The 22,401-nt window shown below is 44.3% G+C and overlaps 1 protein-coding gene across 1 annotated transcript in view; it reads left to right on the forward strand.

Annotated features, from left to right (window-relative positions):
• The window catches only part of PRKCA (protein kinase C, alpha), a gene marked incomplete at its 5' end in the record, with an annotated part of 124,659 nt that overhangs the window by 95,740 nt on the left and 6,518 nt on the right, over positions 1–22,401 (forward strand). The window contains 3 exons of the mRNA XM_008584013.1: positions 3,235–3,315; positions 12,900–13,007; positions 14,620–14,760. Coding sequence (XP_008582235.1) covers positions 3,235–3,315; positions 12,900–13,007; positions 14,620–14,760 — 330 coding nt within the window. The remainder of the gene's footprint in view (positions 1–3,234; positions 3,316–12,899; positions 13,008–14,619; positions 14,761–22,401) is intronic.

A 22,401-nucleotide genomic window follows, 5' to 3' on the forward strand; every position in this document is an offset into this window, starting at 1 on the left:
AAGTTCCCATTTAAATACTTGTCCTGACACTTAATAACTAAGTTTTCCACAGTTTTTTATCTAGACTCTTGGGAAATTATATAGTCATTCTGTGTTTATGTGGTATAGTCATGCTCTGTTTTCTGTTTTAGCTTTGAAAAAACAAACTAACAAACAAACAGACTTGCCCAATGATGGCAGCTGGGGGCCAGCCCAGATCAGCCAACAGTCAGGTGATACCCAGACATGTGAGCAAGCCCAGCTGAGCTCAGTAGAACTTCCAGGCTGACCACCTGTCTCATACAAAGATCTCATGGTAGTTCTGAAATTAATACCTTCTTTCTGATTAAGTTGGAAGTGGCTATTTAAATGTTTCTAACTCTGTGAAAGACTAGAGTGAGGAAGATGACAGACCTAGAATGCAGGCTCACCACTTACCCTTGGGTGACTGTGCTCTGGCTGCCACACATCAGGGAATGTATTCTCATCAGGCTTTTGGCAGTTCAAGCTGAACTCTCTAGAGCAGCTATGAAGAACAGATTCTAAAGCAGGAAATCCTCAATTCAAAGTCTTGCTCTGTCACTTACTAACTGGGCAAACCTTGAGTAGTTTCCTTAATCTTTCTTAGCCTCAGTTTTCTCATCTGTAAAATGGGGATAATTGTAGTATCTATCTCACAGGGTTATTGGAAAGTCAAAGGAGACAATGTCTAGTAAGCATCTCTTCAATCTTGGTCTGTGGTAAATACTCAGTAATGTTGTCTGGAACCATGTTTATGTGTCAGGCATTTTGCTAGGTGCTAGGGCTACCGTTAAACTTACAAAAGAAGGTTGATATCCATAAGATATAAAGAGCTCTTATTAATCAGTAAGAGAAAAAAGTGTCCATATAATCTTTGTGAGGGTTAGGGATCTTGTCTATCCTTCTCTACATTGTATCCCCCAACACCTAGCACAGTCTCCGAAAGAATTAATGAATGAACCAATCAATCATGATAGAAAATAGGGCAAAATACATAGGCAGTTTACTAAAAAAAAAAAAAAGAGGTGGCTAATTCCCACTTGAAAATGTGAAGTAAACAAAATGCAAATGAGAGGACCATTGAAACATTACTTTCAGTCATCAAATTAGCACATTTTGGAAAAATGGTAAGGATTTGGGTAACAAGCACCCAAGTTTACCACTGTTGGGAGCATACATGTGCTACTGCTCTTGAGTAAGTTGTTGATATGTCTTAAAAGTTCTTCTTTTGAATCAAAAACACTTATTTTGAACCAATAATTCTACTTGCAGGAATTTATCCTGCAGAAATAATCAAAAGCTTTGCAGAGATATTTGTAATATATTATTAAATAAACTGACTACAGAATAGTGGGTTGTCATAATCCCATTTCTTAAAAAATGTATAAGCACACATACCACAGCTATAAGAAAGATGGAAAGGTTTTATATCAAAATAACATTACTAATATTTCTGGGTGGTGAGACTATAAGCAATCTTACTTTATTTAGCTTTTTTTTCTCCTTTTATTTTTTCCTTAATGAGCACACATGGCTGTAGAGTAAAAAAAGAAAAAGAAAAAAATTAATTTTTAAAGAATGATTTTACCTAGTGATAAAAATATGAAACTGGCATCAGGTAGGGCTATAAATTTAATTCAACCCTTCTGCAAGGGCAGTTTGCCATTGTATCAAAGGTTATAGAAATATGCAGCTCCTTTGATCCAATAATTTTCTGTCTGGGAACTGGAATGACACGTATCATCTCCAGGTAATAGATTAGAGACTCATTATGGTGGGGTTTTTGTGTATGTATTGTCCAGGTTTTCAGAAAAGAACAAATGTGGGAAAAGAAATTAAGGACTCCTCGTAGGTTCCTGGGCTTATCATTTTCTTGTCAGGGAAATGAGCTACAGAGCTGCCAAATCCAAATGTGTACCCCTTGTTGCCACCACACTTAGGCAAATTGTAGGAGCTTGTATTTCTCATGCTTCATGGAGAAATATTAGTAATACATTAAAGGAACAGAGGTAGGAAGACATGCAGGAAGTTTTCTTATGTCCCAAGACATTTAATTACACATTCTGGGCCATTAAAGCTATCCTAGAACATTTCAAAGTCAAAGTTGTATGTAAAATGGCAGAATGGTTGTGCTGAGTACCTGTTAGTATGTCTCTACCTCGAGTTCTGGGGCATGACTCATGGGTCTGGGAATTGTGTGCACTGGTACACAGCCTACCTGAGAGGTAAGGACGCCAGTGTTTTAATAAGACATGCCACACTTAGAAATCCAGATCAAGAATTAATCCCGTCCACAAAGGGAGGGTATAGAATTATTCTAGCACTTCTGATAGCCACAGAGGTGGAAGGAAGACTCGAGTGAGCTCTTATGGACCCATCACTCGCTTCAACAGCTGCCTGCATTTGCCAACTCTCTTCATCTGTTCTTCCCCCGCCTCTTTTACTGAAGTCTTTTTTTAAACTTATAACATTTCACCCATAAATACTTTATCTCTAACCAAAAAGAACTCATTATTAACTAGTCACCATACCATTATGCCACCTAACAAAATCAACAATAACCCCTTAATATCATCTGATATCCACACTGTATCTTAACTTTCTCAATTGTCTCAAAATTTCTTTTCTGCAACTGGTTGTTTTGAATCAAGAGTCAAATGAAGTTCAAATATTGCATTTGGTTATTATATTTTATATCTCTTCTGAAATGTTTTAAAACTTTACTCAGTAGACTGAACGTATATCATTGTACCTCCACATACAACAAAAGAAAACTAGAATTTTTACTTAAGTCATTCCTCCTCCTAGTCTTCGTCACATCATCGTCCTTATTACTTTCAGCGAAACCCTGTTACACAGTTGGATCATTTTATGTATCAGACCCTAGCTCTGAATGACCACCGGCTTCTTCCAAAAATTAAATCCACCTCAGCATCAAAATATTTTTCACCAGTAAGGATGATTAAATAAACTGTCAGACAGTGCTTTGGCATCTCCATGTAGATTCAGAAGTGGAGTCCCAAAGCAGGTTTTGGGCAGTGAATCATGGGGTGATAGTTTCTGGTATGTCTAATATGAAGGGCCCTCTTCCTGTGGTGTAGAAATCAGACAGATTTTATCATCCCCTTATTTAAATGAACTGAGGGTATAAATGTCTGCCTGTTTGACTTACATGTTCTAATAGGGCTGTTTGTTTCATCACTAAATGTAATTGATGTGTTTGTTTCTACACAGATAATCGCTTATCAGCCGTATGGAAAATCTGTGGACTGGTGGGCCTATGGTGTCCTCTTGTATGAAATGCTAGCTGGGCAGGTAACATTTCACTGCATTTTCATGTTTGTTTGTTGCTGTGTCACGTGCACACTTCAGCTCTGTTCGGCAGTGACAGCAGGAACTGAAAGTGTAGTGTGGCTGATGCTATTGAGTGATGCCGGCTTCCCTGACCTGGGTGAAGAGGTGGAGTTTCCCCCTTGAGAGTGGATTATGTTCAGTACGCACAGAAATTATCTTCTAGTCATAAAAACCCCAGATTGAAAGCTGCAACCTGCAGTGTAGACAATGTAGCTTTCACATAATGCACAAAAGCCCCGTGCATATTGATGTCAGCAATGGACTCTCTACATTTTCAGTATCTCAAAACAGTGTTTGGGTTACAGTTCCTTGCAAATTTGTCTGCAAAGATTACCCCAGCTACTGTTGTATAGTTGGTGTTGTTATTATTTAAGGAAGAAGACTGTCAAACTTGAAGAAGTGTTTTAATAGCTTCTCCCCATCTCCTTCTATCTCACTGTTGGCAATTTATTGTAATTTTCACAAAAGTCCAGTGAGGCTGTACTTTCAGTTAGGAAGGCAAATTAGGTTTCTGTTAGGATATGACATATATCAGACAGCCAAGTGCATTATTGCCTAGCAGGGTACTTTCTGCTATAGTGGCCTTAATATCTGTATCATCTAGGTAAGTCACACTAGCTGTTTAACAGTCCCCAACACACAGCACAGGTTCATTTCATATTCATGGTACAGACCTATGTGGGGGTGGGACACTGACCCACTTGGTCATTCAAGGACCCAGGTGCTTCCATCCATTGCCTTCACGGTCTTTTAGGACCTCAGATTCCTCCACTGAATCCTCCTCATTTTAGCTGACTAGTGAAGAGAGAGCACAAGGACAGTCACACAGAATGTTTTAATGACCAGGCCTAGAGGTGGCATCTGTTACTCCTGTCTACATTCCACTGGCAACTTGGCCCCATTTATAAACACAAAGTCGGGTGGGAAGTCTAGCACCTCTGAGAGCTCAGCAGGGGAAGCAGGCTTGGTAGGCATCCAGCAGATCTCTGCCACTATCCCTAAAAATGATTCTCTTGTGGGCAGGTTTTTATAATTCCCAGCACTCAAGTACTAGTGCCAAGGAGTTTGTCTCTTCATTGCCAAAAGCCGTAGCAAGAGACCACGGAAAGAATGCCCAGATTGAGCAGCAGCAGAGTGACCCCCAAAGAAATCTGTTTCCGGAATGGAAAAAGTCACTCTTTGTGACATATTACATCGTTGACTCATTCATTTATTCATTCAACACATGTTTATTGAACGCTTACTATGTGCACAGCAATAGCAGTGGGCAAAGCAGACAGAAATCAATACCTTCACGAAGCTTGCAGCTCAGAGGAGAGAGATGACAGACGAGTTAAGGAAAATATTTCATATGTCAGTGATAAGCTAAGGAGAAAAGTAATAAAGCAGGAAAAGAAGATACAGGGTTGGGGGAGGGGTGGAATTGTAGCTGGGATGGCCGGCGAGTGCCTCACATAGAAGGTGCAGTTGTGAGACCAGAAGGAAGTGGGGAACCATCTGTGCACAGCTTCAGGGAGCAATGGCAAGTGCAAAGGCCCGAGGCAGGTGTGTGGGCCACATGTAAATGGCAAGAATGCCACCCTGTGGCTGGAGCGGAGTGACCTGGAGAGGGCTAGGAGGCCTGAGATCGAAAGAAAGAGCACTCCGTGGAGGTCATCGCAAGACTGTGACTCCCACTCTGGGACGGGAAGCCATTGGCATGCTCTCCTTTTTGTCTCTTTCATTATGGCATATCTCTGAGATTCTAGAATGGTCTTTCAGATAGCGAAATATATAGGTCCTAGCTTACCTTTGATCATTGTTTCTCAGTGGTTTTAAGACTTGATTGACATCAAAAGAGGGGTCTGTTTACTACTTATTTTTGTCAAAACATTCTTCTTAGGCCAAATACCTCCATGTAGAAACACAGGAAAGCAGGTTATACACAGCTGCTGTCAGGGAGACAGCAGCTAGGAAATACAAATTACTCTGCCCAAAGTTAATTTCCCCTCTTTAAATTTTAACAATGGAATTTGACTCTGACTTAGCAGCCCCCTGGGAGCTGTGCTGTTCATAAAGGCACAAAACCAAGTTCCCCTCCTTGATCCCAGTTGCGTCCTCAACTCTTGAGTCCAGAAAACAAACCCTGCTTTCATTAAGAGGCACATTTGCATACGCCAACAAGGGAAATTGGTCGGATGGAAACATGGTCAGGATCCGTTTCCAAGGGCACTTTACAAGAGATGTTGTGATTTGACTCTTCATTGGCCAGCAGGAGAGCAGAATTTCAGACCTGCAGGAAAGTCCTCCCTCCCTGCCTCTCCCTGACTTCCCTCCTCTCCCAGGCTTCCTGGGGCTTTATTCCCCAGGGAAGAGCTCAGGGAATGCTCCACTCCAGCAGGGAAGTCCCCTTTTGAAGTGCTGCCTCTTTCAAGCCTCACTTGCAGACTGGTGCTGAGCCCATGTCCAGGCCTTCCTTGCAGGCCTGCTTCCTTCACTCACGCCTGCAGAGTGCCCTCACCCTCGCCCAGTGGCTGCATAAACATCCCGGCACGTTGCCGTTATTTCCCATCCTGCTTCTCAGATCTGATAGCTTGCCTTGCTCATATCCCTTGACATCTTCATGATCTCTATTGAGAATGGTGATATTCTCCAAAAGTAACAGCTTAAAGGTGGCCTATATCCCGGGGCAGTGACAGACACAGATAGGAACCTTTGCAGGTCTACATCTCCTCCTTCACAGCCCCTGCCTCATCTTCCTCTCTGACTCCTCAGTGCAAATTTAAATGAACTCCTGGGCTGTGACTCCACCCAGAAAGGATAATGAAGGCTCTGCGGTTATCACCCAGGGCCCCGCATAGCTGCTGGAACCTCAGAGACCCAGGAGAGGAATAGACGCTGTTACTGAGGAGGAAGATTATTATAACGTTGTGATGGGGTTGTGGTCTAAACTTGTCCTCTTTAATCAGGAGCGCTGAAGATGAGCAAAAAAATAGTTTATGGCAACTTTCTTCTCATTTGCTTTATTTATTGTCAGCAGCCAAGGGGGCAGATACGTATAAAGAGTCTGAGTCTTTATTCAGTTCCTGGATTGCTTGTCAAATATGATTACTTTGGGGACATAAATAGAATTTACCCAGCACTCTAATGAGTATAGTGTGGCTTGAGGTGTTGACGGTGTTCATCTTAAAGCGAGCAGCCTCTCCTCTTTATGTCTTTTCTGCCAGAGTTATTTATACACTGTCTTCATTCCTGATGAATCGGTAATTGGTACTTTATCTCAGAACTTCAGCCTGAATTATCCCTGGGTGCTCACTTACCCCCACCCCAGGTCATCAGTGATCTGCAGATAAACTTGGCAGACCCCTGAGGACCACTTACTAGTAATTGATTTAGGAATCATTTTGTAAAGTGTGAACCATCACCCCTCATTTTTCTGTTTAAAACTCACAAATCACATATTGTTAAAGTAGTGGGGATACAACCCATTCAGAAAGTTTTTACACTAACCTGAGACTTGTTAACAGGTAGCTTAGCTTGGAACATTGAGTCCAGATTTTGGGGGATGGGAAAAAGAAGGGAGAGAAGCAATCCAAAAGGGTAATATACTAAGTACCTCAGCAGCACGTCACCCCCCCTTGTCCCTGGACGAAGTAGATAGCATTACTGGAAAGGAAAACGAACATAATTATAACTTTTCACCATGGACCAGCCTTCAACACCAGAGCCTGAGAGCAAGCAGTTACTGGTCAGATGCTCCAGGGGTGACATGGAGAGACTTGACAAGAACCCTAAACCCATTCACATGCTTTGGCTACAGAATCCTACACATGGCACATTATTCTTAGGAAGTAATTAAGAGAAGAAAAAATGATATGCACAGAGATGTTTATAGTGGCATTAGTTATTAGAATGCAATACTGGAAGCAGCTGTAAATGTGTCCCTGGACAAATGAATCAGTCTGTGATAATATGTTACCTGCATGGCATTCAGCACTGAATGGGAACACTGGTGGCTACAGAGAAAATGTGTTTGCAGCAGTCAGTGAAAAATTCCAAGTTATGCAGCACAATTCAAAAATAATAAAAGAAAGCCTAAGAATTCACATATAAAGCAGAGCAGTTTTTGTGTTTAGGTAAAGGGAATGTGGATGCTACTTTCATGGATTTCCCCTGCCCCCAGTATTACACAATTTCAATTTAAAATAGGGCTCCAGGCAGCTTTTCAGAACATGGTGGTCATTACTTCTGTTCACCAGGTATTTCTTGTCTTCTTCCCAGCTAGCACATGTAGAACTGTACTTCCCGGCTCTCTCGTAGTTGGGTGGTGCATGTGACTAGTTCTGGGCAATGAGACCTGAGTGGATGCCAAGCACTTGTGTGCTGGTGCAAGACACCCCAGGGCCCCTGTTGCAGCCTGTGCCACAGCAAGACTAAGATGGCACGGTGCCAGAAGCGTGGATCCCTGAGTGGCCACAATCAGCAGAGCCTTCTGTGACTCCCAGTGCACATGTAGCATCAGCAAGAAATAAAATTATTGCCTTAAGCTTTGGAGATGTTCTAGGTTGTTTGTTGCCACAGCAGGACCTAGCCTGTCCTTGCTGATAGCTGAAGGCACAGTTAAGATACAAAGAGTTCACATCTTGACATGGGCCAGTCACAAAAGGGCATGTATTTACTGTATAATCCCACTTACATGAGGTGCCTAGAGTCGTGGAATTCATTGAGACAAAAAGTAGAATGGTGGCACCAGGACCTGGTGGGCGGGGCAATGGGGAGTGAATGTTTAATGGGGACAGAGTTTCAATTTGGAAAGATGAAAAAGTTCTAGAGATGGATGGTGGTGATGGCTGCACAACAGTGTGAGTGCACTTAATGCCCCTGAACTGTACACTTAAAAGTGGTTAGGATAGTGAATTTTATGTGTATTTTATCACAATAATAATAATAATAATAATAATAATAATAATAATAATAATAATAGTAAAGCCTATATCTTTGCACCAGAGGAAACAGAGTAGGAAAACATATGCATTTGATTTGCTGGCATTCCAAAGCTGAGGGGAAGCACTTAACTGCTCCTCTACCTCTTGCCCAAGATACATCATCTTCAGTGGGGCAGAGGCACCAGGCCTGCAGCTGCGAGGGAGGCTAGCCCAGTTCCCACCCATCCGTTAGGGCTGGGAAATCAAGCCAGGTCTCTAGGCTAGAGACAAGTCACTGATACGTGACTTGAAACAGCACAGGCTCCTGGGGCTGCCCCCTCTTTATTTTCAGAACTCACTGCTGCATACCATGCAGGAAATGAATCAGCCCTCCCCCACGCTAGAGTCCACTGTATGTGCTGGGCGGCCCCACAGCTGAGTGCCTCCCGCTTGGTCCTCCCAGGAGCAGTGCTGGGGTCACACTTCACTGGCTAGCTACCAGCGCAGGTGTGGGGAGGTGGCATTGCTCATGATGCTGAGAGCCCAAGTCCGAAAGGCAGGATGCCTGGGTTGGAATCCCAGTCTTCTATACCCGCTCTGTAACCCTGGCCAAAGTACTGCACAGAACCTCAGGGATCTCAGCTGTTGAGGGGATCAAGCATTGATCACAAGATTGATTTGAAGATTGAGTGGGAGATACCTGCAGAGCACCCCACATAGTGCCTGGCATGGAGCAAGGGCCTGAGAGTGCCACTCCTGTTGTGTTACGGCTGCCCTTCTTCATGCCATCACTCTCCTCCCTTATCAGGCAATAGATTCACAATGAGCAAATTTGAGGGGTAGAAATATGTCCCTCCCTGGGATGTGATCGCAGGACAATCCTAATCCTTGGTGCTACCTCCAGTGGAAAGCAGGGTGAATCTTGAGGCTCTGTCACAGGGCGTTTGATCTTGTGGCTTTTGTTATTAAACGAGGTTGCTTCCAAAAACTCATGGAAAAATAGAATTAAAAGATAGTATGAATCTTTCCATGAACTTCTTGAAGACATCTTGTACCTTAGGAGTCTTATTGCAGCAGGCGAGCCTAAGGGTCCTCTGAGAATCCTTCTAACCCCAGACTAATGATTTGCATAGGGTTAAACAGCTTTCTTTACTGCAGGACTTCTCAGGGCCTTTACAATGTAAATGTTAATACAGATCTCCAGAGAGGGGTATAGGGTGCAAACTCTGACCCAGGAATGTCCTGTAGGATCGGTGTTTAAGGATACTCTGGAGTGCTCCAGGATCCAGGTGTCCTACCCTCAGTGGGGCACAGCGAAGACTTGATGAAAGTCCTCCTTTGATCTCCAGCAGACAGAGCTCAATCCCTGACTCAGTAGTTCCCATTTCAGAAATTGGCATCTGTGGGCGCGGCTCACCTGGCAAAGCTGGTTCCCACACCATGAGACAGTTAAACAGGTGTGATAGGCCAGTGCCCTGCTCAGAAGGTTCCACAGACAATTCCTGGTCTTCCACATTGTGAGGGTGTGGGAGGCAAAAGGCTTCAGCTACAGTGACCTGACATCTTTTCAAGATAAATGTTCAGGGGATGGATATGCTGTCTACCCTGAGTGAATCATTGTATAATATGTGCATGTGTTGAAACAACACACTATACCCCACAAATATGTACAACTAAAAAAAATTTTAACAATACCAGTTTTATTCATAAGGGACCAAAAGTAGAAACAATCCAAATGCTCATCAACAGGAGAATAAAAAAACTGATTGCGGTATATCCATACAATGAAATACAATTCAACAATAAAAATAAAGCACTGATAATAACGTGGCCAAAGCTCAAAACATTATTTTTTTTGTTTGAATTTTTCCTATTTTTTAAAGACTAAGATCATAGAAAATGTTCTCTGACCACAATAACAGAGGGTAATTTAGAAAACTCACAAATGTGAGGAAATTAAACAACACTCTCCTAAATAATGGGTAGAAAGAAAAATCACAGGGAAAGTAGAGAGTACTTTGAGATAAAGATAATAAAATTTTTAAAAAGTGGTCTTTTCACTGCTCCACTTGATGAAGATTCCTGAGGCAGATTCGCTTGATTTCCTTCGCGGAAAGTCTTTCAGACGTTTGGCTGGGATGGTTTGTGACTCAGCCTGCTGGTCCTTGAGCATCTCCGAAGGTGCTGGTTGACTCTTGCCACTGCCTTCGTCACTGCTCATCAAGGAGCCTTTGGCCAGTTCTATGTGCGTGCCACCTGGGCAGACGCACAGGACCCACGCTTAGAAGGGCCCTGCATGTATGGTGTCATGCTCCATGGTCAGCATCTGGGAATTCTTAATTGTTTTTTAATAAGGGTCCCAGCATTTTCATTTTGCACTGAAACCCACAAATTATGTACTTCTTCCTGACCAGAGGCCCTCACAGGCCTTATCGTGAGGTGTCGGTGGGTGATCTAGAAGCAGAGCCTCTGCCCTGCTCGCCCCAAGGCCCCGTTCACACTGTAGAGAACGTGCGAATTCCAAGTGCTCTGGGACCCTGCGGGGGTGCAATTCAAGGTCCTGAGCAGAAACCATGCCATGTCTGTTTTAGTTATGAAAATCTCCTCAGCCAAAACTCCACCACGTTTATGGATCACTTAACAGGAAAAATGAGAGGTGTGTGTCGTGTAATAGGTGGTCAAAAGAAGAAGGTTGCGTGATACCGGGCAGAGAAGTTGTGGAAGGGCAGACAGTAGGCCTGGCCTCCCCTGCAGCCGCAGCCTGTCGTGCTCTGCCCTGTCCTCTCTAGATGGAAGTGACGCTGACACAGAGAGCCCTCTGTTGCCTGGGCTCCCCTGCAGGCTGCCCTGCCCTGCCCTGAGTAGCTCACAGGTGGGCTAGCTTAGTTCTCACCCACCTGCACGCTTCCACAAAATTAAACATGCTTTATACCAGGCTCTTACAGCCAGAAAAGAGGCCCATTTATTTATATTTCCAGAACCCCCCAAAATGTTAAGTGGCACCAGTCACCCTGGTCTCCATTTTCCCACAAATGGTCCCAAGGTGGGGTTCTTCATAGACTTGGTGTCTTTTGCTCAGAGGGTGTGGCTTCCGTGTACTGACCCCACACCCAGCTCTGATTCAGGGTTAAGGTCGGGTCTTGGTGTGAGAGGAATAGTGAGCAGTGGTTGCAGGGAGGGATCTTTTTTTTTTTTTTTTTCCCTTTTGTCTTTTTTCGTGTCCGGCAACGGATCGCAACCCTTAGTGTCGCGCCCGTACTGGACCGGGACCGGCAACGGGATCGCAACCCTCGGTGCTGCACCCACACCTCGCTCAGCCAGTGAGTGGGAACCGGTCTGTATGTGGGATCCGAACCCTCGGCGGGAGCGCCACCGCGCTCCCAAGCGGCGCACTGTAGCAGTGCGCCACCGGGCCGGCCCGGGAGGGATCTTTTTGGTTCAATTGATCTGTCTCACTAAGGGGGAAAAGTCTGACAACATGGGATATCCTGCTGACTACTGCACCATTACCTTTATCCACGATATAGTTGACATTTAAGCCAACACTGTCACTATCTGAACCTAACCACATCAGCCGAAGTGACTGACTCCTCTTTTCCATAGAAGGAAACATAGCAAGATTAAACATAGATTCTATAGAGGGGCAACCCCCTAGTCTGCCTTTTTATGCTAAGCTCAGGGTTAGCTGAGCCAAAAGGGAACATTAAGGAATTTGCTGGAGGGAAAAGCTTGAAAGGCATCCTGAGATTGGTCTTAATGCCTGGAGGATTCTTGAAGCCCCTCTCAGAGAGTTCCTCTGCCTTAGTAACAATACCACATGCCAAGTACCCTTCATTGGGGACCTACTGGCTACAACACAAAACACCAGGTGATTTACGCACTCACCAGAAACCCCTTCTTGCAAAATGGAAAACTATTTTAAAGAGGTAAGTCACTTGCTTGTGAACACGCAGCCAGGAAGTAGTAGAGCTAGAATTCTGGCCCATATCTGCCTGACTTCAAAGCTGTGACCTCCCACCGTGCCACCATGCCTCACTCTCTCATCGTGGCAATTGTAAACCTAGTAGAAGAGGACAGTGGAGGTGTCCAGTGGAAACTGAACCCCATCACTGCCACCATGCAGGCAGCAGTCCCCGCCTAAAGAGGACCTCCTTGTTGGGTTAGAAGACCCCAGTGTGAGCTCCTGGGCTGGATACATCCTCTTTGCCCCTGCTCTGAAGGCCCCTTCACCCCAAGTGGAGGTGTTAGCATTCTCTATCTGCCCCCCCCTTCTGAACACAAAGCCATTTGTAACCTTACTTGGTCATAATTAGATTTTTACCACATACTTAGAAGACTAATGGATTAATCATAATTTATTTGCGAATCATTAAAAGCATCACTCAAAAGCATTTTTCCTAAAGATTGTTTGGGGTTGCCCAGGGCAAGATAAATTAAAGGGATAGAGGAAAGATGAAAAACACCCAACCACCAACCTAATTGAAGATAATCAAATAAACCTGCAAGTTAACTGAGCTAACTGCAGGCTGCAGTGTGCTGAGAAGCTTCGTCTGTTTCTTGGTGCTGAATTGGATCTTTAGGTGTCGTGTTAGTGAATTACTCTGCCTAAATGTTTTCCCATCTTTCTTTTTTCTGGAACAGCCTCCATTTGATGGTGAAGATGAAGACGAATTGTTTCAGTCTATAATGGAGCACAACGTTTCCTATCCAAAATCCTTGTCCAAGGAGGCTGTTTCCATCTGCAAAGGAGTAAGTAGATTTGGATCCTATTGTGATCGTGGACCAAGAGGGTCAACAGGGAAAATGCCTTCCCCCACTGCTTCCAAGAGAAATGGCAGAAAACACCACAGACCCATGCCGCTGCTTTTCAGCCATCGAGGGCTAGGGCTTGGTAACATGCAGGGCATAGAGGGAAAAGCAAGAGGCTGGGAGAATGAATTGAAATCCCAACATGTCCTGGAACTCTGGCCCAGTCACCTAATCATACTGTAGTTTTGATCCCATTCCATTTAATGAAATTGTGGTGGGATTACCAGAAGTAATCACAAGCCCTTGGAAAGTATTCTCATCTCTTGCCTCATTTGGTCTATCTTAGGTCTTTGTTTTTCCTCTTGTTTTGAGATGTAACATACATAGAGAGATGGGTGCAAATCATCAGCGTACAGATAAATTAATTTCCGCAAAGTGAATACACCCATGTAATTGCACGCAGAACATTCCCAACACCTTAGAAGCCCCGTCCTGTCCTGTCTTACAGTCTCTACCCCATCCCCAAGATAAGCAGTATCCTGACTTCTAACTGCATGGATTGGTCTTGCCTATTTTGAACTTCGCAGAAGTGAAATCTTGCCATGTGTGCTCCCTGGCCTGGCTTCTTTCACTCAGCATCGTGATGGTCAATTTATCCACATTCCTGGGTGTGGTTGGAGTTCCTTCTTTCACATTGCTGTGGAAACATAACTGCACTGTGGAAACATAACTCCATTTTTATGCATTCTGCTTCTGGTGGGCATTTGTGTTGTTTTCACTTTGGATTGGGGATATTGCAAATAGAACTGCTATGAACCTTCTGGGTCTTATGTTTTGGTGAACATATGAACACATTTCTGTCGAGGAAATGCCTGGGAATGGAATTGCTAGTTGTGACCTGGCAAATTTTTAATGGTCAAGTTTTAAGTCACAAAATTATTTCCAGACTTAGTGAAATGGAGTAAAACACACTCAGCATTTTCTGGGGAGATCAATTGTTTGGGAAGCATTTATTACGTGTCTTCAGGGGCAAGGCCTTGGAAGAGATGCTAAGATCAGGAAGCACTGGCTTATGCCTTCAAAGAGCTCATAGTTGCTCTTGCCTCTATGTCCTGCAAGAGCATGTTGAAATTAACTAGCTGTCCTCCTTGCAATGGCATTTTTTTCCTAATCCATGAATTTTTAATTGATAATATTTTGGTTCAGACAATAGATAGGTATGTGATGCTTGCTATAGCATCTTATGTGATACCAGGCTGTGATATTTCCAATATACATGATTTTTAGTGATTGCATGCCTTTTTACCAGATGTACATATAGAATGGTAGCTCTAAAATATAGCATATAAAAAAGCCTATTTAAATTCTTCTTATTATGTTTTGCCATGGATTCAAATTATTTCCCTGTTTCCTTATCATGAAAATCACTATGGAAAGGCCTGTCCTTGTCAATGTCATGTTTGTCAGTTGGCTTCGCCCTGTGCAAGCCACTGAGTTTCTTGGGAAGTGTCCTGGGGTGCCATCTAGGCATCCACATGATCAGGGCAGGAGGCAGAGCCAGGCAAAGGGAAGACGCTGTCAAACTCTCTCTTTTTCTCCTTTCGCTTTCTAGCTGATGACCAAACACCCAGCCAAGCGGCTGGGCTGTGGGCCTGAGGGAGAGAGGGATGTGAGAGAACACGCCTTCTTCCGGAGGATCGACTGGGAAAAACTGGAGAACAGGGAGATCCAGCCGCCGTTCAAGCCCAAAGTGGTGAGTCCAATAAAGCAGGCCGTTGCCTGAGCCCCATTTCCCCAAATCCTGGGTGTATCCCACCCACCCTTCTTCCTGGAGAGGGGAAGCTGGTGACCCTGGCCTCTGCAGGCAGAAGAAAACAGCCAAGTAGCAGCCTTGTCCTCAATTCTGTGGTCCAATAAAGCAGGCCGTTGCCTGAGCCCCATTTCCCCAAATCCTGGGTGTATCCCACCCACCCTTCTTCCTGGAGAGGGGAAGCTGGTGACCTTGGCCTCTGCAGGCAGAAGAAAACAGCCAAGTAGCAGCCTTGTCCTCAATTCTGTGGTCCAAGTAGCCAGGTTTCCTGCCAAATTTGGAGAGAAAAGACAGATGGTGGGGGGTGTCGCCCTCTAGTAGGGAGCTGCAGAGCCCCCCCAATTTAGAGAGTGAGGGCAGGCCTGCTTTGGGGCTTGGACTTTGTGGGCTCTCAAGTCCAGCCGAGCTGCAGTCCTTGCCTTGCCTTGCGTCTGTCTCCAGCTTTCCCGGATTTGCCCTGCACTAATGGGAACCCCAAAGTATAACTGTTTCAGCCAGCTCAGAGGCAGGGCCTGGGTGCAGCTCCCACTGTAGCTACTGCCCCGCTGCAAGGAGTAGCCAGTTCTGACGTTGCCACCTGTATTCAGACTCCTCCTGTGTGATTTCCATTTTTTTCACTTATTTAACAAACAGGCCCTGTTGTCAGTGCTCTACAAATACTCATTTAATCTTCCTAACAACCCTGTGAGACGAGTACTATTGTCCCCAGTTTACTGTTGGGAAAACTGAGGCACAGAGAGGCCAAATAATTTACCAGAGGACACACAGCTGACAGGTAGTGGAACCAGAACGGAGTCTGTCCTCACTTGCTGCACCAGTGCTCTATCTCAGTGACTGCCTGGTGGCTGGTTCAGATTGTTAATTGCAGGCAGTGTGTGACTTTTTAAATGTTTATATCTCTAGAGATAAACCAAGAATCTATAAGACTTCGACCTTCTCACTCATACCACCTGCCACTTCAGAGCGGCCTCAAGGGACCCTGCTTTTCCCTGCATCCCATTCTACGGGCTGGGCTGATCTGTGCCTTCGAGCTCTGTCACCATCCTGGCCAGAATTGGTCAGTTGCCCGTAGTGCCTCTCCTCTCAGGGCCGCAGAGAGCTGCTTTATTCTGCAGTCAGTTCCAGAAGCATCTGCCATGTTCATTTGGCCCAAATCTGTCCCCTCTGACAGGTGCCCTATGAGCAGACAAAGGGGACCCCTCTGGGGTGGCAGATTACTGACTGGGTAGCACACAGCTTTATTCTTAGAGCTGTAGCTTCCTATTCAAGTCTGCTTATGTGTCCTCTAAGAATAAAACTGCTGTTGGTGAGCCCACTTGATTTTCTCTTTCTGAGATATTTTTAGTCCAAACCGAAGAAAAACTAAAATTAATCAGGTCAGTTGACTTCCTCCTGAATCATCGTTTCAAACAGGGCGCTCATGTATCTGCCACCGCACCTTCTCTTTAGCCAGACCTGGATGCTGATTTCAGGGGCTCTCCTACAGTCCCACCCCTTCAGGATACAAACCTGGTTTTAAGGTTTGCGGGGTGGGCAGAGTGATAATGCTGCAAACAGCCTCAGTAGAAAATTCAGTTAGGGATTTTCTTTTTCCCTTCTCCCTTTCATGTTTATTTGTTGTCTTAAATTAAAATATGAAAAGTACGCAGCAGCATCATAGACACAGCTTGGTATCTTTACAGGAACAACATAGAGACACAGACTGACCCTGTTTTAACAGTTGTACAAAATGCAATTACTTGTCAATCATTTTCCAGAAAGAGCTGAGTTGCAGCAAAGCCAACAATAAAAACACATCATGTTCTGCTTATTCCCACCTTACTTCAGAAGAAGGTGTTTATTTGTATAGTCTCACACCTTTTGTGGATACTTCGCCTTTAACTCAGATGTAGGGAAAACGAGAGGGTGACTTGGCTCCTGAAGCAAAGAGTTTAAGCTGTTCCCTGTGGAAATCATTGGAAGCAAAGTTGTATCGTGGCAGGCAGTTGAGTTATGAGCAGCGTTTATTTATTTTTTATTCCTAGAGTGCCAATGGATTTTCTTGTTTTTTTAACTGAGTGATGTTTAGAATAAAAGGGAAGAACAAATTGCTTTTGGCTGTGAAGAAACAGCCCCTGACCTCTCAAACAGAAGCAGAAATCATGGACCAAGGCTCTCTAACTGAAGGTTTCCTGTGAAAGACCCTGCTGGTGAGAGCTCCAGCCAGAGGGAAGGGAAAGACCTGCTCACAGCGAGATTTCTCAGGCGGAAGCCATGTTCTGCTGGAGGACCTGTGCATAGGAGAGGAAGAAGGTAGAAGGAATACGGATGGAGGAGCTGGGACAGCAGGGGAAAGGAAGACATCCATGGAGGTTAGAAGCAAGCGGCTGCAAGGGGAGCAGCAGATGTTTGGTTGCAAAGCAGGAGAAAGTCGAGGGCAAAGAGGTAAATCGGCAAGTTCTGGTCCCTGGGAGGGCAGCAAAGAGCCCTCAGAGGGCTCAGTTTCCCTTAGTCCTCACACCATGCCCTGCACACGGCAGCTGAGTCTGGCTCTTAATCTCACATGAGGTGGCATCAACTGGAAGGGCACATACCACCTTGTCCAGCAACTTCCTGGGACATTGCTCTGTTCATGCATCGCCATGCTGGAATGGAAATGTCATGCCACGGACAGTTCAAGTGGTTGAAGAGGACATTTAGAACAAAAGAAAGCGACCTCAGTCAGAGCTGCAAACATGCTGTGATTAGGACAAGTGGCAGGGAAAGCTAGCTGCATATGAAAGTGATTCTGTGATGTGGCTTCCCAGCTTCCTCAGTGAAGAGTGTATTTCCCTGAACCCAAGCTAATCAAAAAGTCAAAAGAGTTTATAGATGAAATACAGAGCTGAGCATTCTCTGACAGTGATCTAGCAGTCCCACTTCTGGGTATATACCCAGAGGAATGGAAATCACCATGTCGAAGGGATACCTGCACTCCCATGTTCACTGCAGCTCTGTTTACAATGGCCAAGACATGGAACCAACCTAAATGTCCATCAATGGATGATTGGATAAGGAAACTGTGGTATATCTACACCATGGAATACTACTCTGCCATCAGAAAGAATGAAATTCTCCCATTCGCAACAACATGGATGAGCTTGGAGAAACTTATGTTGAGTGAAATAAGCAAAGCACAGAGGGATAAATACCACATGTCATAGTGGGAGCTAAGAGAGAAAGAATGAAGGAAAGAAAGACCACAGTGGTGTGTTGGACTTGCAGAGGGAGAGAGCATACACAGGGATACAAAGCAGGGTGGGAGAAAAGGGGATGCGGAGGGAGGTCAGGGATAATTGTGTGGGGGACATGGAGTATAATCGCCATTTGTAGTAATGGGCATGCTTCCGGTCTGGATCTGGCCATCACATCTTGAGCACAAGTGGTGACAATCACCTTTGTACCCCATGAATATTCATAATCAATAAAAAATAAAGTTTAACTAAAAACATCACTGCTGAAAACATGGGCAAACGTGGCTGCCCAAGGCTCACTGACATGCGCAGTGAGCCCATTTCTGAGACCATCTCGCCTCTGAACAGTTTAATAGCCCTGACTGACAAACCTTGTCTGTCTCAGTGAAGTTGGCCTGGTGTTTCCTTTACCAAGTGCTGGTGAATCTATTTCCCTGAGATTTACAGGATTAAGGGCCAGTAGCTGTTCTCACATGCGGTACTGCTCCTAGCTCCCATGTAATTAAGCCTTTGCTCATTGTAAAATGCTAGCAGCAGAACTTCAGCACAGTTATTTGCTGGGTGCCTCTGCAGACCAAGTTTGTGCTTATATGATCAGAGTCTAACATCTTGCTATATATTTTTTTTGAAACTTCATTGAAAGATTTTTCCGGAATACTGACTTCCCAAAAGGAGGGGAGAGAGACTCTGTTGCTGGACAGCCACAGCACTTCTCCAAAGGAATCGGAGTTCTCATAGTGTGCTGTCTTTTTATCATCTTCATAACTGCCAGTGACATTATTGAAATTAAACTTTAGACCAAAGTGCCATGCAAAATGTGAGATCCCACCACAAAAGACATCTCAACATGGCGTGATCTATCAGGAGGCTCGGCATAGACGTTCCATCTCATGGCGACATTAAGGTCAGGATCTGCAGTGCAGGCACGTCCTAGATTCTGTGCAAGGTTGCACGTAAAGGTGAGTGGAGAGTGGCCAGTGTCAGGTGGACAGGACTGTAGCCATCTCCCCTGATGGTGGCAAGTCTGGAGGCCCAGAGATGAGGAAAGAACCTGCCCCTCAGCAGCCAATGGTGGGAGAGAGTCCAGTCCTGGTCCAGACAGCTATGTCTGTGCCTGAGAGGCTGCCATGTGCCACTGTGATTTTCTACAAGACAGGACAACCACATGGTAGGGTAAAGCCTTTTGTGTACTCATTTATTTTGTAAAACAAAAGCAAAGGTAAAAACAGAAAGCTGTGCTATGTTTTGCTCGAGATGAGGCAGCCATTTAATTCTCTCTTGTCCTTTGTGAGAAAAGCGCAAAGCACACTGGCTTCAGCAGTCCCTTCAAAGAAACACACGTAGAGAATCCTCTGCCGCATAGACATAAGGACCATCAGCTCAGCATATTCCTGATATTCTAAACAACACAACTGAGTCATCACAAAGAGGCCCATTAATGTTCAGAAGATTCCGTATAAGAAGATACCTTTTTTTAAAGTTGAAAAAACACGTCACCTCTGTAAAGGTTAATCTTCAGTTACAGAGGGAGAAATGGGAGCGTCCATCATGCCTGCCACAGCATCAGGTAAGTGAGGAGGCACTTGGCAGGTGAAAGATGGCACGGACAGCCCACTTGGCCCAGCAGCCAGAAAACTCGCTGAGGAAAGGAAAGCTTTTCTTCTGATTTGCCTGAGAAAAAAGTCCAAGATTCTGATCCAGTGTCACTTTGAATTTTGTAGGCTTTTACCCTGGTTTATTATTCATGTGAATAAAATGACCAAGAACAGCCTTCAAATTTCTATTCGTAGCACATTTTACAAATACTACAAGTGTAAGGTTATTGATTATTCTTTTTTGAATTCTGTTTATTGACACCAAGGAGCAGAATAGCTAGTTCATAATCAAGCCAGAAACATCCACCGTAATTAAATGGTTATTAGTGAAAGAGGAATTAATCTATAAAGTTAACACCAAGAAATATATTCCAGAGTTGACAGGTAGGCAGAGCACTTTAGAAATAGGCCTGTCTTTCATGGGTGGCCTTTCTTAGCAAACTACTGTTGTTATTTTATCAAAAAGAGACAGAAAAAAAACAGAAGAACTTTCACCAGGACATTGTCATTTTTGCAGCAAGAGCCAAAGAGTGTAAGCACATCGGGAGCAAATGTAGGTGCCTCTGCTGAGAGAACACATAGTCAGGGCTCATTTTCCCAGTCAACACCAAGTCCTTTATTTCACGGTGCCCTTTGCTTGTTTGCAGAGCTTGACGATGGTTTAATTTTTGAAGTTGGTGTAGTGATCCTTTATATTTTAAAAAAACTTTTAGTTTAAAATAACTTCTAATTTCATGCTTGCACAAGAGTTGGGAAAATAGTATAAAGAATTTCTGCATCCTCTTTACTCAGATTCCCTAAATGTTGACATTTTACCGTGTTTGCTTTACCATTCCTTTTCTGTATCTCTGTCCATGTGTGTGTATGCAGACACACACATATACATATTTTTTTCTGAATCATTTGAGAGTAAGCTATATGTAAGGCCTCTTTACACCTAAATCATTTCTTGTGTATTTCCTGAAAATAAGGACATCTTGTGGTAATGTTCTTTTCATAATTACTCTGAAAAGTTATTTATCTTTTTGTCTTTTTGTCTTTTTTTCTGTGTCCGGCAACGGATCGCAACCCTCAGTGTTGCCCCCGTACCGGACCGGGGACTGGCAACGGGATTGCAAACCTCGGCGTTGCTCCCGCGCCTCGCTCAGCCAGTGAGCGGGAACCGGTCTGTATGTGGGATCCGAACCCTCGGGCGGGAGCGCCGACGCGCTTCCCAAGCGGCGCACTATCCAGTGCGCCACCGGGCCGGCCCTTTTTTTTTTTTTTTTGTCTTTTTGTCTAAAAGTTATTTAGACAGCAGCAGCTATCCACATAAAAAGGGGGAGGGGCCCTGGAGTGATTGTCTAATGGATACAGTACAGTACAGTAATGGCAGCCTGAGCTGCATCTAGTCAGTTCTCTTGGGTGACAGGTAGCTTCGTTCTCTTGGCGTTTGTATTGAGCCAGTAACAGTGATGCTAATGAAAACTGAGATTCTCAAGACTTGGGGAGCTCTGCTGACAGCATACAACCATTAACCAGTCTTTGGAGACTAGAATAAGTCACATTATGATGTATTTAGGTTTGATTTAAGCCTCTAAACCAATCTAAGCATCTTTTACTTGGTTAATTAGAGGCAAGCAGTTTTTCTTGTTCTTTGATAATTACTCTCCCAAATACTTTTCTGCTTGGAAGAGAAATTGGAAGAAACGACATTTAAAATACTCAATATAAATAAGTAGCCCTATTGCAAGCCTCAGAGAGCTTCAGTGGTGAGTGGCAGCATCAGTACAGACCCTGTACACCTCAAGTCCTGTGAGGTGACAAGTTTGAAGGTCCCCAACAATGACAGTCGTTACAACTTTTCTTGGAAAAGAAGGCTTAAATCCTCTAAAGCTGGCCATTAATATAAAGAAAGAACAAACGGAGTGCATGTCTTTATTCCATAGAAGACAGTAAGCCAGAACCTTTGACTATATACACATGTGCCTATCATACCTACAAGAATTCACTCATATGATGTATGGCTTATAGCTGGTGTCTATCAGCAAACTCATCAATATAATTAGCCTTCCTCTGGAGCAGAATTTGCCCTTGCTAGATAATGCTCTAAGACAGTAGGTGAGACAAGTACTGTTTCGTTTTGTCCAGAAGCCAAAGCCCATCACCGATCTCTCAGTACAGGTGCTGTTGGCAGGAGGTAAAGGAGGTCCCAGTCACTTTAAAAAAACATTATTAAAATACTGTCTCTCTATGGTGAAATAAACAGTACTGCCCCACTAACCATTATCTTTTCTGTAACCTTCCAGAAAGTTGTATGCATGTGTAAATATACATGACGAGGTTGTACCATGTTTTGCATCTTGTGTCTTCATATAACACTCCATCTCAGGGGGGTTCTCCACGTCAGCCTGTGTAGGTTAAGGCATTCTTTACACAGGTATTCCCGATTCTTGAGTTCCAAGGCCAGGAAGTGACTGTTCTCCAAATCCTCTTCTCTGTCCGTTCTTATTCTCCAGACTATCTGTACCAAAATGCACTGGCTTCAGTGGGCATCCAGGTCTTCGGTGAGCACATTTCCAGAACCTTGGGTGACTAAATGAGCAAACTAACCTCACTTTTAACCCTGACCCATGTGCTCCTGCTTGTGTTGGTCATGCATGGAAGGCCATTCCCTGAGCATGCTGATCTTCATAGAGAGGGCAGGCTGGTGGCTAGATCCCCTCACTGGGTGGTTCCATAGTATGGACATTGCTTAAATAAGGATGGCATACAGATATGCATCAGGGAGCTGTGCA

The sequence above is a fragment of the Galeopterus variegatus genome, unplaced genomic scaffold (genome assembly GCF_000696425.1).
Source record: "Galeopterus variegatus unplaced genomic scaffold, G_variegatus-3.0.2 Scaffold3126, whole genome shotgun sequence".
Taxonomy (NCBI): Eukaryota; Metazoa; Chordata; class Mammalia; order Dermoptera; family Cynocephalidae; genus Galeopterus; species Galeopterus variegatus.